Source organism: Cetorhinus maximus, chromosome 7, assembly GCF_964194155.1.
Source record: "Cetorhinus maximus chromosome 7, sCetMax3.hap1.1, whole genome shotgun sequence".
Lineage (NCBI taxonomy): Eukaryota > Metazoa > Chordata > Chondrichthyes > Lamniformes > Cetorhinidae > Cetorhinus > Cetorhinus maximus.
In genome coordinates this window covers 3,561,369-3,577,498 of record NC_135885.1, presented here as the reverse complement: position 1 = coordinate 3,577,498, position 16,130 = coordinate 3,561,369, and the positions used below count along the sequence as shown (strand labels likewise).

The 16,130-nt window shown below is 45.7% G+C and overlaps 1 protein-coding gene across 1 annotated transcript in view; it reads left to right on the top strand.

The window, feature by feature from the left end:
- The first annotated feature begins 8,398 nt into the window (after positions 1-8,398).
- LOC144683073 (uncharacterized) overlaps positions 8,399-16,130 on the top strand; it is a 72,128-nt gene continuing 64,396 nt past the window's right edge. Inside the window, exons 1-3 of the mRNA XM_078546101.1 lie at positions 8,399-8,502; positions 12,305-12,400; positions 15,943-16,118. Coding sequence (XP_078402227.1) covers positions 12,307-12,400; positions 15,943-16,118 — 270 coding nt within the window. The 5' untranslated portion in view covers positions 8,399-8,502; positions 12,305-12,306. The remainder of the gene's footprint in view (positions 8,503-12,304; positions 12,401-15,942; positions 16,119-16,130) is intronic.

The window sequence follows — 16,130 nt, the reverse complement described above, 5'->3', positions numbered from 1 at the left end:
ATTTACATTCAATGTGCTGTGCTATGTGTAACTTCAGCAGTGTTTGTGCGTGCAGAGCAGAGGCAATGTAAGACCTAAGTAGCTGTAAGCCTACAACTGTCTCCAGAAGAAACAAAGTGAGAGGAACCTCATTTTGAATTCATAAGGTGAAAATGCTTTGCCTGGTGTCTGGTTAAAAATCTATGGGTTGCTGTTGCCATAATAGAGATTAGTCTGGTAATTTGTAGCCATGTGTATATATTTAACTTGTGTAAATTAATAAAATGTTTCATTTAGTTCAATATAAAACCTCTCGAGAACTGGTGGTCTGATTCCTTAACTTCATCTCAAACATACCACTTAAAATATAGGTTATGACAGTTGTTTAAAGTTTCCCTCTGGGATTTTTAAATAACTCAGCTTTACCGAAAGTCTGTCTCATAAGAATCTACCAATCTATTTTTGATGACCGAGGGAGGAGAATACCTTGAGAACTCCTTGTTCTGCTTTGAATTAGCAGTACACATTACCTTCTTGAGAAGCAGATTGAATTGTTTGCTCAGTCCAGCAAACACCAGTTGAATGGGATCCTTCCTCCTATAGACTGGATTCAGTTTCTCAGCTCTCTTACAGTGATTCTGGGTGCGCAAGTGCCTTGTGATATCTTTCTCCCCATGCCTGGCACAGCTCAGGTAGGCCTCACACACCCTGCAATAAAAGTCCTGGTTACACTCTGGAACAGCCTGAACACATTGATATTTGATTGCCCATTCGCTCTTGAAGTGGTGGCTGAACTTTTTGTTGCTTTGATACTTCATCTTCCTTTACTGCTTCTCTGTTGAATTTGACATGGGATTGAGGAGAGGGAGGAGTCCAAGGGGCAGACATGGAAGTGGACTCTTGAGGGAATCTCACACTCCCTGGAGCTCCAGAGTTCTCAATTCTTGTACTTCTGAAATTGTAGTGCCGACTATATTTCTCGAGCAAAAATAAGTCATGATGCTTCAGGTGACCTTAGTAAGCTGGGCAGATATACCTCAGTAATACAGACGTCACAATGACATGCTGTGACAGAGTAAGTGTAAATGCTACCTTATGGTGGTTACATTTTTAATTAGGTTAATTTGGTTGATTTCTTTGTCAGGTTTTAAAAATGGAAAGGTTTAAAATTGAAAAGGAGGAGGTCTTGGGTAGGCTGTACTTAGAGTTGGTAAGGCACCAGGACTGGATAAGATGCATAAAGTGCCACACAACTGGTTGAGATGCATAAAGTGCCACACAACAGAATTGTGAGCAAAATTAGAGCTCATGGAATAAAAGAGATATGAGCAACTTGGATTGGCTGAGTGACAAGAAACAGAGTAGCGGTTAATGAATGCTTTTGGGACTGGAGGAACATTTGTTGTGGAGTTCCCCAGGGGTCAGTGTTAGGACCCCTGCTCTTCCTGATGTATATTAATGACCTAGACCTTGGTGTACAGGCCACAATTTCCAAATTTGCACATGATACAAAACTTGGAAACATTGTGAACTGTGAGGAGGACAGTGTAGAACTTCAAAAGGACACAGTTTGGTGGAATGGGCAGACAAATGGCAGATGAAATTCATGGCAGAGGAGTGCAAAGTGATTCATTTTGGTAGAAAGAGCGCAGAGAAACAATATCAAATAAAGGTACAATTCTAAAGTGGGTGCAGGAACAGAGGAACCTGGATGTGTATGTGCATAAATCGTTGAAGATGAGAAGACAGGTTGAGAGAGTGGATAATAAAGCATACATTATTCTGGAATTTATCAACAGGGGCATGGAGTACAAGAGCAAGGAAGTAATGTTAAACCTCTACAAAACTCTGGTTCGGCCTCAACTGGAGTATTGTGTCCAGTTCTGGGTACCAGACCTTTAGGAAGGATGTGAAGCATTAGAGAGAGTACAAAAAAAGATTCATGAAAATTTTCCAGGGATGAGGAATTTCAGTTATGTAGATAGATTGGAGAAATTAGGACCATTTTCCTTATTCTTTTATTCATTCACGGGATGTGGGCTTCGCTGGTTAGGCTAGCATTTATTGCCCATCCCTAGTTGCCCTTGAGAAGATGGTGGTGAGCTGCCTTCTTGAACTGCTGAATCCATGTGGTGTCGGTACACCCACAGTGCTGTTAGGAAGGGAGTTCTAGGATTTTGACCCAGCGACAGTGAAGGGGTGGCGATATATTTCCATGTCAGAATGGTGAGTGACTTGGAGGGGAACTTCCAGGTGGTGATGTTCCCATCAATCTGCTGCCCCTGTCCTTCTAGATGGTAGAGGTCACAGGTTTGGAAGGTGCTGTCGAAGGAGCCCTGGTGAATTCTTGCAATGCATCTTGTTGATGGTACATACTGCTACTACTGTGTGTTGGTGGTGGAAGGAGTGAATGTTTGGTGATGTGATGCCAATCAAGCGGGCTGATCTGTCCTGGATCATGTCAAGCTTCTTGAGTGTTGTGGGAGCTGCACTCATCCAGGCAAATGGGGAGTATTCCATCACACTCCTGACCTGTGCCTTGTAGATAGTGGACAGGCTTTGGGGACTCAGGAGGTGAGTTACTCGCTGTAGGATTCTTAGCCTCTGACCTGCTCTTGTAGCCACAGTATTTATATGGCTAGTCCAGTTCAGTTTTTGGTCAATGGTACTCCCCAGGATGTTGATAGTGGGGGATTCAGTGATGGTAATGCCATTGAACATCAAGGGGCAATGGCTAGATTCTCCATTTTTGGAGATGGTCATCGCCTGACACTTGTGTGGCGCGAATGTTACTTGCCACTTGTCAGCCCAAGCCTGGATATTGTCCAGGTCTTGCTGCATTTGGATGTGGACTGCTTCAGTATCTGAGGAGTTGTGAATGGTGCTGAACATTGTGCAATTATCAGCGAACATCCCCACTTCTGATCTTATGACGGAAGGAAGGTCATTGATGAAGCAGCTAAAGATGGTTGGACCGAGGATATTACCTTGAAGAACTCCTGTTGTGATGTCCTGGAGTTGGGATGACTGACTTCCAACAACCACAACTATCTTCCATTGTGCAAGAATTTTCCCCCTGATTCCCATTGACTCCAGTTTTGCTAGGGCTCCTTGATGCCACACAGTCAAATGCAGCCTTGATGTCAAGGGCAGTCACTCTCACCTCACCTCGGGAGTTCAGCTCTTTTGTCCATGTTTGAACCAAGGCTGTAATGAGGTCAGGAGCTGAGTGGTCCTGGCAGAACCCAAACTGGGGGTCAGTGAGCAGGTTATTGCTAAGTAAGTGCCACTTGATAGCACTGTTGATGACCCCTTCTATTACTTTACTGTTGATTGAGAGTAGACTGATGGGTAATTGGCCAGGTTGGCTTTGTCCTGCTTTTTGTGTACAGGATATACCTGGGCAATTTTCCACATAGCCTGGTAGATGCCAGTGTTTTGGCTGTACTTGAACAGCTTGGCAAGGGGTACGGCAAGTTCTGGAGCACAAGTCATCAGTACTGTTGCTGGAATATTGTCAGGCCCCATAGCCTTGGCAGCATCCAGTGCCTTTGACATTTCTTGTTATCACGTGGAGCGAATCGAATTGGCTGAAGACTTGCATCTGCGTTGCAAGGGACTTCTGGAGGAGGCAGATATGGGTCATCCACTCGGCATTTCTGGCTGAATATTGTAGCAAATGCTTCAGCCTTATCTTTTGCACTGATGTGCTGGGCTCCCCCATCATTGAGGTTGGGGATATTTGTGGAGCCTCCTCCTCTCGTGAGTTGTTTAATTATCCACCACCATTCACAACTGGATGTGGCAGGACTGTAGAGCTTAGATCTGATCCGTTGGTTGTTGGGTCGCTTAGCTCACTTGTTGATTCTGCTGTTTGGCACGCAAGTAGTCCTGTGTTGTAGCTTCACCAGGTTGACACCTCATTTTTAGGTATGCCTGGTGTTGCTCCTGGCATGCCCTCCTGCACTCTTCATTGAACCAGGGTTGATCCCCTGGCTTCATGTTAATGGTAGAGTGGGGTATATGCCGGGCCATAAGGTTACAGATTGTGTCCGAGTACAATTCTGCTGCTGCTGATGGCCCACAGCGCCTCATGGATGTCCAGTCTTGAGTTGCTAGATCTATTTGAAATCTATCCCATTTAGCACGTTGGTAGTGTCACACAACATGATGGAGGGTACCCTCAATGTGAAGGCGGAACTTCACCTCCACAACAACTGTGCAGTGGTCACTCCTACCGATACTGTCATGGACAGGTGCATCTGCGGCAGGCAGGTTGGTGAGGATGAGGTCAAATATGTTTTTCCCTCTTGTTGGTTTCCTCACCACCTGCCGCAGACCCAGTCTAGCAGCTATGTCCTTTCAGACTCAGCCATCTCGGTCAGTAGTGGTGCTATCGAGCCACTCTTGGTGGTGGACATTGAAGTCCCCCACCCAGAGTACATTCTGCGCCCTTTCCACCTTTAGTGCTTCCTCCAAGTGATGTTCAACATGGAGGAGCACTGATTCATCAGCTGGGGTTGGGGGAGGGCAGTGGTACGAGGTAATCAGCAGGAGGTTTCCTTTCCCATGTTTGATCTGATGCCATGAGACTTCGTGGGGTCTAGAGTTGATGTTGAGGACTCCCAGGGAAACTCCATCCTGACTATATACCACCGTGCTGCCACCTCTGATGGGTCTGATCTGCCAGTGGGACAGGACATACCCAGGGATGGTGATGGTGGTGTCTGGGACATTATCTGTAAGCTATGATTCCGTGAGGATGACTATGTCAGGCTGTTGCTTGAGTAGTCTGTGAGACAGCTCTCCCAATTTTGGCACAAGCCCCCAGATGTTAGTAAGGAGGGCTTTGCTGGGTCGACAGGGCTGCTTTTGGCGTAGTCGTTTCCAGTGCCTAGGTCGATGCCATTGGTCTATCTGGTTTCATTCCTTTTTGAGACTTTGTAGTGGTTTGATACAACTGAGTGGCTTGCTAGGCCATTTGAGAGGGCATTTAAGAGTCAACCGTATGGTTGTGGGTCTGGAGTCACATGTGGGCCAGACCAGGTAAGGACGACAGAGTTCCTTCCCTAAAGGACATTAGTGAACCAGATGGGTTTTTACAACAATTGACCCCTCATCCAAGGGGAGGGGGTAAAAGAGGAGGAGGCATTGCATTATTAGTTAAGGAGTCAGTTACTGCAATAAGGAGAGATGATATCTTGGAGGGGGCATCGAATGAAGCTTTGTGGGTAGAGCTTAGGAACAAAAAAGGGGCAGCCACATTGTTAGGTGTTTATTATAGACCCCCAGATAGTCAGCGGGAAATTGAGGAGCAAATATGTGCACAATTTGCGGAGGTATGTAAAAACAATAATAATAGGGTAATTATATTAGGTGATTTCAACTTTCTCAACATTAATTGGGATAGACATCGTGTTAAGGGCTTGGATGGAGTGGATTTCTTGAAATGTGTACATGGGAACTTTTTAAGTCAATATGTAGAGGGTCCAACAAGGGAGGCGCAGTGCTGGACCTAATTCTGGGCAATGAAGCCGGACAGGTGGCTGAGGTGGTGGTGAGGGAGCATTTTAGCGATAGCGACCACAACATGGTACAGTTTAAGTTTGTTATGGATGAAGAAATCGACAAGTTGCAAAAAAATGTTTTGGATTGGGGGAGATTGGATTTTAGTAAAATAAGGCAGGATCTGGCCAAGGTAGCCTGGGAACAGCTACTTGTGGGGAAATCTACAGAGGAGCAGTGGGGGGTGTTCAAAAAGGAAATGGGGAGGGTACAGGCTCAACATGTTCCCTCTAGGGTGATAGGAAGGAGTAACAAGCCCAGAGAACCAGAGATATTCAGGTTACGATGAGAAGGAAAAGAGAGGCTTTTAGCACGTACAAGGGAAGCAAATCATTAGTGGAGTACAGACAGTGCAGGGTGAAGCTTAAGAAAGCAATTAGGAGAGCAAAGAGGGGATATGAGAAAGCCTTGGCTGGTAAAAGTAGGGAAAATCCCAAGATATTCTATAAGTATATCAATGGGAAGAGGATAACCAGGGAAAGAGTAGGGCCCATAAGGGACCAAGGGGGCAATCTATGGGTGGAGCCAGAGGACATCAGTAGACTGTTGAACAAACACTTCACATCCGTCTTCACCCAACAGAATGAGGATGAAGGTATCGAACTCGGGGAGAGAGACTGCGAGGTTCTTAAGTAAATTGATATAGGGAGTGACAAGGTATTGGAGGTGTTGGCAGGCTTAAAAGTAGACAAATCTCCCGTCCAGATGATTTGTGTCCCAGACTGCTGAGGGAGGCAAGGGAGGAGATCGCAGGGGCTCTGACCCAAATTTTTAATTCCTCTCTGGCCACGGAGGAGGTGCCAGAGGACTGGAGAACAGCTAATGTGGTTCCGCTATTTAAGAAGGCTTGTAGAGATAAGCCAGGGAACTATAGGCCAGTGAGTCTCACATCAATGGTAGGGAAACGATTGGAGAAAATTCTGAAGGAGAGAATCTATCTCTAGTTGGAGAGGCAAGGTTTGACCAGGGATAGTCAGCATGGCTTTATCAGAAGGAGGTCATGCCTAACAAATTTGATTGAATTTTTTGAGGAGATGACCAGGTGTGTAGATGAGGGTAGTGCAGTTGATGTAGTTTATATGGATTTCAGCAAAGCCTTTGACAAGGTCCCACATGGGAGACTTATAAAGAAGGCAAATGCACATGGCATACAAGGTAACTTGATAAGATGGATTCAAAATTGGCTTAGTTGTAGGAGGCAGAGGGTGATGAAAGAAGGATTCTTTAGTGACTGGAAGCCAGTGTCCAGTGGCGTACCACAGGGATCTGTGCTGGGTCTCCTATTATTTGTCATTTATATAAACGACATAGATGACTATGTGGGGCGTAGGATTAGTAAGTTTGCGGATGACACAAAGATTGGCAAGGTGGTTAAAAGTGAGATTGAGTGTCTTGAGCTACAGGAAGATATAGACGGGATGGTCAAATGGGCAGATAAGTGGCAGATGGAATTTAACCCTGAAAAGTGTGAGGTGATACACTTTGGAAGGAGTAATTTGACAAGGAAGTATTCAATGAACGGCATGACACTAGGAAGTTCTGAGGAACAAAGGGACCTTGGCGTGTGTGTCCATAGATCTCTGAAGGCGGAGGGGCATGTTAATGGGGTGGTGAAAAAGGCATATGGGACACTTGCCTTTATCAATCAAGACATAGATTACAAAAGTAGGGAGATGATGTTGGAGTTGTATAGAACCTTGGTGAGGCCACAGCTGGAGTACTGTGTGCAGTTCTGGTCGCCACATTATAGGAAGGATGTGATTGCACTGGAGGGGGTGCAGAGGAGATTCACCAGGATGTTGCCTGGGATCAAACATTTAAATTATGAAGAGAGGTTGGATAGACTTGGGTTGTTTTCGTTGGAGCAGAGAAGACTGAGGGGCGACCTGATCGAGGTGTACAATATTATGAGGGGCATGGACAGGGTGGATAGGGAGCAGCTGTTCCCCTTAGTTGAAGGGTCAGTCACGAGGGGACATAAGTTCAAGGTGAGGGGCAGGAGGTTTAGGGAGGATGTGAGGAAAAACTTTTTTACCCAGAGAGTGGTGACGGTCTGGAATGCGCTGCCTGGGAGGGTGGTGGAGGCGGGTTGCCTCACATCCTTTAAAAAGTACCTGGATGAGCACTTGGCACGTCATAACATTCAAGGCTGTGGGCCAAGTGCTGGTAAATGCGATTAGGTAGGAGGGTCAGGTGTTTCTCACGTGTCGGTGCAGACTCGATGGGCCGAAGGGCCTCTTCTGCACTGTTTGATTCTGTGATCCTAACTTATCCATCCCCTTTTCAAAAGTCTGCTTTACACCTACTGTTCTGATAATTTCAATCTTGTAGTCTAAGCGTCTCTATTCTAATTAAATCAGTCACACAGACAGAACCATCCACAATCACACCCGTAAGCCTACAATAATACTATGAAAAATATGATAGTTTTGTGACACAAGTCAGGGGATCCTGGTCAGAAAACCGAGCAGAGATCTTCAACACTAACTCTTCATCTACAAGTGTATCATGCAGTTTCTTGTGGGCGGGAGCTGTGATGTTAAAAATGTCCACCTGACCTCCGGTGTTTTATTTAAGTACTAATTTAGGCGTATGGATGTCCTTCCCTTACCATTTCTCAATGTCACAGTCATCATTTCTACACCATGCCACATTGAAATAGACGTCTATGGTTTTGAGATATCGTAAGTAAACCAGAGTAACAGAAATAATAGTTGTTTTAAAGTAAGTGCGTTTCAGCTATTTCTTAACCATTTTCTTTCCTTCTTCCTCCGCAACCCTACCCTCCCCAATCCCCTGAGCCTAATGCCTGGTGAAGCTTTGTTAATTCAGTTTTTTGGTTTCCTGCACTGATGCCAGGCACCAAGCGTTCCCCGATGCAAATCTTTCTCATCTGAGGTGTTTGGAAGAAGAGGAGGACCAACAGAGAGATAACAGGAAAGCCAGACTGCATAAAAGGTATTCTAACCCCTCTTCTGGTGCCCGCACCTAATAGCGGAGATGATCATATCTCGTTTTTGTAGCATACTACTGGTGGAGCCTCTTGATTCCCAAGGGAAGTTTGGACAGCAGACCCAATGATGCAATTAAGATGCATGCATACCTCGCTAACTGTATATTGGATACTTCCTTGGAAGAGTTACAGAGTGATCTCTCGTGCTCAAGTCTCTAATGCAAGAACACAAGAAATAGGAGCAGGAGTAGACTATATGGCCAGTTGAGCCTGTTCTGCCATTCAACACAATCAAGGCTGATCTTGGATTTCAACTCCACTTTCCCGCCCACTCCCCATATCCTTTAATTCCCTGGGAGACCAACAATCTGTCTATCCTTTCATCTGCATCCATTATTCTCCCAATACCTGGACCCCTCCATCTTCCTTCTTTTCATTGAGAACTGTCAGCGTGACATCGGCCATATCAATTTCTCTGGTCCTCTCACCCACTCCAACCTGTCTCCTTCTGAACTTGCTGCACTCCGTTCTCTCAGGTCCAAACCTGACTTTGTTATCAAACGTGCCAACAAGAGTGGTGCTGTTGTCATCTGGCGTACTGACCTCTACATTCCAGAGGTCGAGCGCTAACTCTCAGAAACTTCTTCTGACCTCCCCCTGGACCGTGTCCCTACCACCGAACATCAAGCCATTGTTTCCAGGATTGTTACTGATCTCTTCTGGAGATCTTCCCTCCACAGCTTTCATCCTTATAGTCTCCCAACCCCAGACAGCCCGCTTCTACCTCCTTCTCAAAATCCACAGAAAGGACTGTCCCGGTAGACCTATCATGTCAGCCTGTTCCTGCCCCACGGAACTCATTTCTTCCTAGCTTGACTCCATTCTCTCTCCCCTTATCCAGTCTCTTCCCACTTATATTCGCAATTCCTCTGATGCCCTACATCATATCAACAATTTCCATTTCCCTGGTCCTAACCACCTCTTCTTCACCATGGACGTCCGATAGGTCTACACCCCCATCCCCCACTAGGATGGTCTGAGGGCTCTCCACTCCTTCCTTGAACAGAGGCCTGAACAACCCCCATCGACCACCACTCTCCTCCGTCTGGCTGAACTTGTTCTCTCACTGAACAATTTCTCCTTTAACTTGTCTCACTTCCTCCAAATAAAAGGTGTGGCTATGGGTACCCACATGGGCCCCAGCTATCCCTGTCTTTTTGTGGGGTACGTGGAACATTCCTCGTTCCAGTTCTACTCAGGCCCCCTCCCACAAACTTTTTTTTTTGGTACATCAGTGACTGTATTGGTGCTGCTTCATGCTCTTGCCTGGACTGGAAACATTTATTGATTTGCTTCCAATTTCCACCCCCCTATCACCTTCACATGGTCCATCTCCGACACTTCCCTTCCCTTCCTTGACCTCTCTGTTTCCATTTCTGGTGATTGACTGACTACCAATACTCATTACAAGCCTACTGACTCCCACAGCTACCTCGACTACAGGTCCTCATACCCTTCCTGTAAGGACTCCATCCCATTCTCTCAGTTCCTTTGCATCCGTTGCATCTGTTCAGATGGTGCTGCCTTCCAAAGCAGTGTTTCTGACATGTCTTCCTCTTCCTTAACTGAGGTTTCCCCCCGACTGTGGTTGACAGCCCTCAACCATGTCCAACCCATCTCCCGCACCTTTGCCCTCACCCCTTCCCCTCCCTCCCAGAAACATGATAGGGTCCCCCTTGTCCTCACTTTTCAACCTAACAGCCTCCGCATTCAAAGGATCATCCTCTGCCATTTCCGCCAACTCCAGCATGATGCCACCGCCAAACACATCTTTCCCTCATCACTGCCTTCCACCCCCCCCCTGTCAGCATTCCATAGGGACTGTTCCCTCTGTGACACCCTGGTCTACTCCTCCATCACCCCCAATACCTCACCACCCTCCTATAGCACCTTCCCGTGCAATTGCAGAAGGTGCAACACCTGCCCCTTTACTCCTCTCTCTTCCCCATCCAAGGGCCCAAACACTCCTTTCAAGTGAAGCAGCATTTCACTTGCGCTTCCTTCAATTTAGTCTACTGCATTCGCTGCTCCCAATGTGCTCTCTACATTGGGGAGACCAAACGCAGACTGGGTGACTGCTTTGCAGAATACCTTTGCTCACTTCGCAAGCATGACCCAGACCTTCCTGTTGCTTGCCAATTCAAAACACCATCCTGCTCTCATGCCCGCATGTCCATCCTTGGCCTGCTGCAATGTTCCAGTGAAGCCCAATGCAAACTGGAGGAACAGCACCTCATCTTCCAACTAGGCACTTTACAGCCTTCTGGACTTAAAATTGAGTTCAACAACTTCGGACTATGAACTTTATCTTTACCCTTTTTTAAATCCTTTCTCCAAATTCATTTATCATTAATATGTATTTATTTTTATTCATTTATTTCTTTTTTTATCCTTTTTCCCCCAACCACCTCCCCCCTCTCGAAACCCCCACTCCACATAGGGGCATCTGTCACTTGTTTCTATGTTGCTCTTTCACAGAGTGCTGACCGTTGTTCTGCCATCAACACATTCTGCTTTCTTACCTTTATGCTACTCTCAGCACCTTCTTTAGCCTTCACCTCTACAATTAACACTCCCTTTGTCTTGTGTCCATGACATCTTTGTCAATCTCTTCCTAGCCCACACTTATCATTGACCTTCTATCTTGCTTCACCCCCCTTAAACAGTAAAAATTTTATCACATTTCTACTTCTCCTTAGCTCTGAAGAAGAGTCATACGGATTCGAAACATTAACTCGGTTTCTCTCTCCAGAGATGCTGCCAGATCTGCTGAGTTTTTCCAGCACTTTCTCTTTTTGCTTTTATCTGTCCATTCTTGTCTATCACAGCCTGAAATGTATTCAATGATGGAGCATCCGCAACCCTCTGCGTTAGAGAATTCAAAGATTCACAGCCCTTTGAGTGAAGTAATTTCTTCTCGTCTCAGTCCTAAACGATTGACCCCTTATCCTGAGACTGAGCCCCCCGTGTTTTAGATCCCGACCAGCAGAAACAATCTCTCAACCTCCACCCTATCAAGCTGCTGCAGAATCTTGTATGTCTCAATGAGATGTGAACCCAGGATCTTCTGTCTCAGGCAGCTTGGCTCGTTTGGTAAAGGCACTGCTCAATTAACAAACATAGCCATACAGAGCTGGAGATCCCCACTTTGATTCTTGATATGCATTGACTGACCTCCGCAATTCAGCGCCTAAATGTGGCTTCATATCCCTGTCTTTGGACACAAATCAGCCAGGGTTCTCACTCCTGACCAACATCTAGTTCTTCTTGCTTCTTACTGGAAAGTGCACATATGTGGATATTGGATGATGAAAGATTTGGTTCAATGGTTATCGGGGTTGGATGGCAATGTGGAAATTGAAACACAAGAATATCAGCCATGATCTTATTGAACGGTGGAGCAAGCTCGCGGAGCCAGATGGTCTACTCCTGTTCCTATTTATTATGTTCTTATGTTCTCCCTTCGGTGAGGCCACAGTTAGTAGCCCATCAGTACTCACTCTCTCGGCTTTTACATGGATAATGGCTGCTTGGACTTGAGGCCCACCTGCATCCATGGTTTCCTTCCCATAACCCAGTAGACATCACCGTTTTCAGGTGATGGGAAACAATTGGGAATAATGAAGATATATTTAACATACCCCTGGCCACATCATTCACACTGGAACAGAATGGTGCTAGTCCAGCGAACACCAGCTACATGCTTTTAGACATCTGATGCTCTTTTCATTTCTTTGTGTTTTTCAGAAATGATGTTGCAAAACCAATATAAACTAGATGATGGTAAGAGTGTGTCAATGGACTGCTTTCCAATAAGGAAGATCTTCAAGGGTGGATATCAAAGTAAGCATTTCCATTTCATGGCTGGAATATATTAATCATGTTAAACCCAGGAAAGAGCGATTCATAAAATCCATCCAGGGCATTGTGACTTTTGCAAGTGTTTCCCTGGTATTTTAGTTCCTGCCCATGGTGCTGGGTCACACTCCACGTGTCCCCACCCCCCCTCCCCCAACCTCCCACCCTATGAGACAGAACCTTACTTAAGAAACTAACCTAATAGTATTAATAAACTACAATAGCAATTTTAAATTGTACAATGTTTTTAATAGAATCTTACAGCACAGAAGAAAGCCATTTGGCTCAATATGAGTGTGCCAGATCTTTGAAAGAGCTATCCAATTAGTCCCATTCCCCATTGCCCTCCATTTCTTTCTTCTTCAAGTATTTATCCAATGCCTTTTGAAAGTTACTATTGAATCTACTTCTACTGCCTTCAGATAGTGCCTTCCAGGTCAGAACAACTGTTCATTTCTTCCTCTGATTCTTTTGCCAATTACCTTAAATCTGGGTCCTCTGGTTACTGCCTCTCCTGCCAGTGGAAATGGTTTCTCCTTATTTATTTTATCACACACTTCATGATTTTGAACACCTCTACTAAATCTCCCTGTAAGCCGCTCTGCTCTATAGAGAACAATCCCTACTTCTCCAGTCTCCGCATAACCCAAGTGCCTCATCCCTGGTAGCATTCTGGTAAATCTCCTCTGCACCTTCTCCAAGGCCTTGACATCCTTCCTAAAGCCTAGAATTGGACACAATTCTCCAGCTGAGGCCTAACAGTGATTTATGAACATTTAGCATAACTTCCTTGCTTCCATACTCTTGTTCTTTATTTAATAGTCATTTGATAGTACAGAACTTGAGTATTGCTGAAAAAGGAGACATGCTCTCGAAGCTTTTTGTAATGCACTCATCAGGACAGACTCGCAAGAATACCAAGTATAAAGGAAACAACAATTTATATTGCATGAGAAGAGAGTGCTGATTGGTTGGCAAGTTTACTCGGATTGGTAGAGACGTTGCCATGGAGAATTCACTAGGGAAAAGCTTTTGTTTAAATTCAAAACAAGCAGGTTGACTCTAATTGATCAAGGCATTGCCCTGGGGAATGAACTAGGGGATGTCTGTCCCTCAAGCTCATGTTTAGTTGAAAAAGGCGCTTTTGGTGGACACGCTTCTTCTGTCTGCAAAGGACAGGGCTCTGTGTGTGCATATATGCAGCTTCTAGCACTCATGAGTGAGCCATACTGCAAGTCCGACTGAAATCTTAAATTGATTGTCATTATAACACTAAGCCTCCACTATCAACATCCTGGGGGTTACCATTGACCAGAAACGGAACTAGACTAGCCAGATAAATTATGTGGCTACAAGAGCAGGTCAGAGGCTGGGAATTCTGCAGAGTGTAACTCATCCCCTGACTCCCCAAAGCCAGTTCACCATCTTCAAGGCAAAAATCAGGAGTGTGATGGAATACTCTCCACTTGCCTAGATGAGTGCTGCTCCAACAATACTCAAGAAGCTCGATACCAACCGGGACAAAGCAGCCCACTTGATTGGCACCCAATCCACCACCATAAACATTCATCCCTCCACCACCAACGTACAGTGGCAGCAATGTGTACCATCTACAAAATGCTTTGCAGGAACTCACCAAGGCTTTTTTGACAGCATCTTCCAAACCTGCACCCTGTATCACCTAGAAGGATAAGGGCAGCATGGGGACTCCACCACCTGCAAGTTTCCTTTTTTTGTCAAAAATATACTTTATTCATAAAATATCTAAAAACACATTACAAAACATTTCAAAATGGTCATTACAAAAAATGCAATGATATTCAAATTTTCTACATAGACCATGTTGCTCTCTGAGGTGCTCCAATACAATTGTGATACATGTAGTATTTACTGTATACATTCAATGTGAGTCATACAGCCCGAGGGGTTATATACAATTTCCAACCCCTCGGCTGCATTATGGCTGAAAGGCCTTAGACAGCGACCTTTTCCCATTGCGCCTTTATGGTGGCTGCTCCAAGCTTTAGTACATCCCTCAGCACGTAGTCCTGGACTTTGGAATGTGTCAGTCTGCAACACTCGGTCGGGGACAAGCCTTTACACTTGAAGACCAACAGGTTTCAGGCAGGCCAAAGAGCTTCTTTCACTGAGTTGATGATCCTCCAGCTGTAGTTGATGTTTGTTTTGATGTACGTTGCTGAGAACAGCCCGTAGGGCACAGAGTCCTGCATCATGGAGCTGCTTGGGATGAACCTCAACAAAAACCATTGCATCTCTCTCCAGATCTTCTTTGCAAAGGTACATTCCACAAGGAGGTGGACAACAGTCTCTTCCCCACCACAGCCACCTCAAGGGCGATGTGCAGAGGGGGTGTGATTCCGAGTGTGTACGAAGGATCTGACGGGGAGGGCCTTTCTCACCATCAGCCAAGCTACGTCTTGGTGCCTGTTTGATAGTTCTGGTGATGAGACATTCTGCCAAATTACTTTGACAGTCTGCTCACGGAACCATCTTATCGGATCCACCATCTCCTTTTCTCACAGGGCTTCTAGGACGTTAGGTGCAGACCACTGCCTGATGGACTTGTGATCAAAGGCGTTTCTCTGCATAACTTTTTTCTATGAGGGACAGGTGATGCGGCACAGTCCAACTACTTGGAGCATTCCATGGCACCGTGGCCAGACCCATCCTTCGCAATATCGGACACGAAGAAGCTCAGCACGTAGTGACACTTGGTGTTTCTGTACCGAGGGTCAATGCACAGCTTGATGCAACCACATACAAAGGTAGCCATCAGGATGAGGACGATATTGGGCACGTTTTTTCCTCCTTATCTGGAGGTTTGCAAATGGTATACCTGTGAACACAGTCCATTTTCGACCTCTAGATAAAGCGGAAGATGGCTTGGGTGATCACCACAGCACAGGAGTGAGGAATGGGCCAGACCTGTGCTACATACAACAACACCGAGAGTGCCTCACACCTGATGACCAGGTTCTTACCTGCAATGGAGAGGGTGTGTCACTCCCACATGCCCAGTTTTTGTTTGATCGCAGCTACTCACTCCTTCAAGTTTCTAGTGCATACCTTGGTCCCTCCGAACCATATATACCCAACATCTTCAGGCAGTCTGATCTGATGGTGAAGGGGACAAAGGATCAGTCAGCCCAGTTCCCAAACAAACATGGTCTTGCTCTTGCTGCAATTTACCTTGGGTCCTGCAAATTTCCCTCCAAGCCACACGCTATCCTGATTTGGAACAAAATTGCTGTTCTTTCACTGTCACTGGGTCAAAATATTGGAACTCCCTTCCTAACAGCACTGTGGGTGTACCTACACCACATGGACTGCAACGGTTCAAGAAGGCGGCTCACATCCATCTTCTCAAGGGCAGTTAGGGATGGGCAATAAAAGCTGGCCCAACTAGCAAAACCCACATCCCGTGAACGAATACATTTTAAAAATGGTTTCCATACTGGCTAGTAATATCTGTATCACATTACACAGCCTTTGTTTCTTTGTTTCAGGTGCAGGGCACTGGGTGAAGGCTCAGAAAAGCACCAAGGACAAGGTTTTCCAAGTTGTAATCGGCCCAAAGCCTATTCAAAGCTGGCATCCAATGCCAGCCCAAGTGGACAAAGCCCAATATTCTGACAAGCCTCCTAAACCCACTAAGGAGAAAGTGCTGGATGGAAATTTCTTGGTGAGTGTCGGT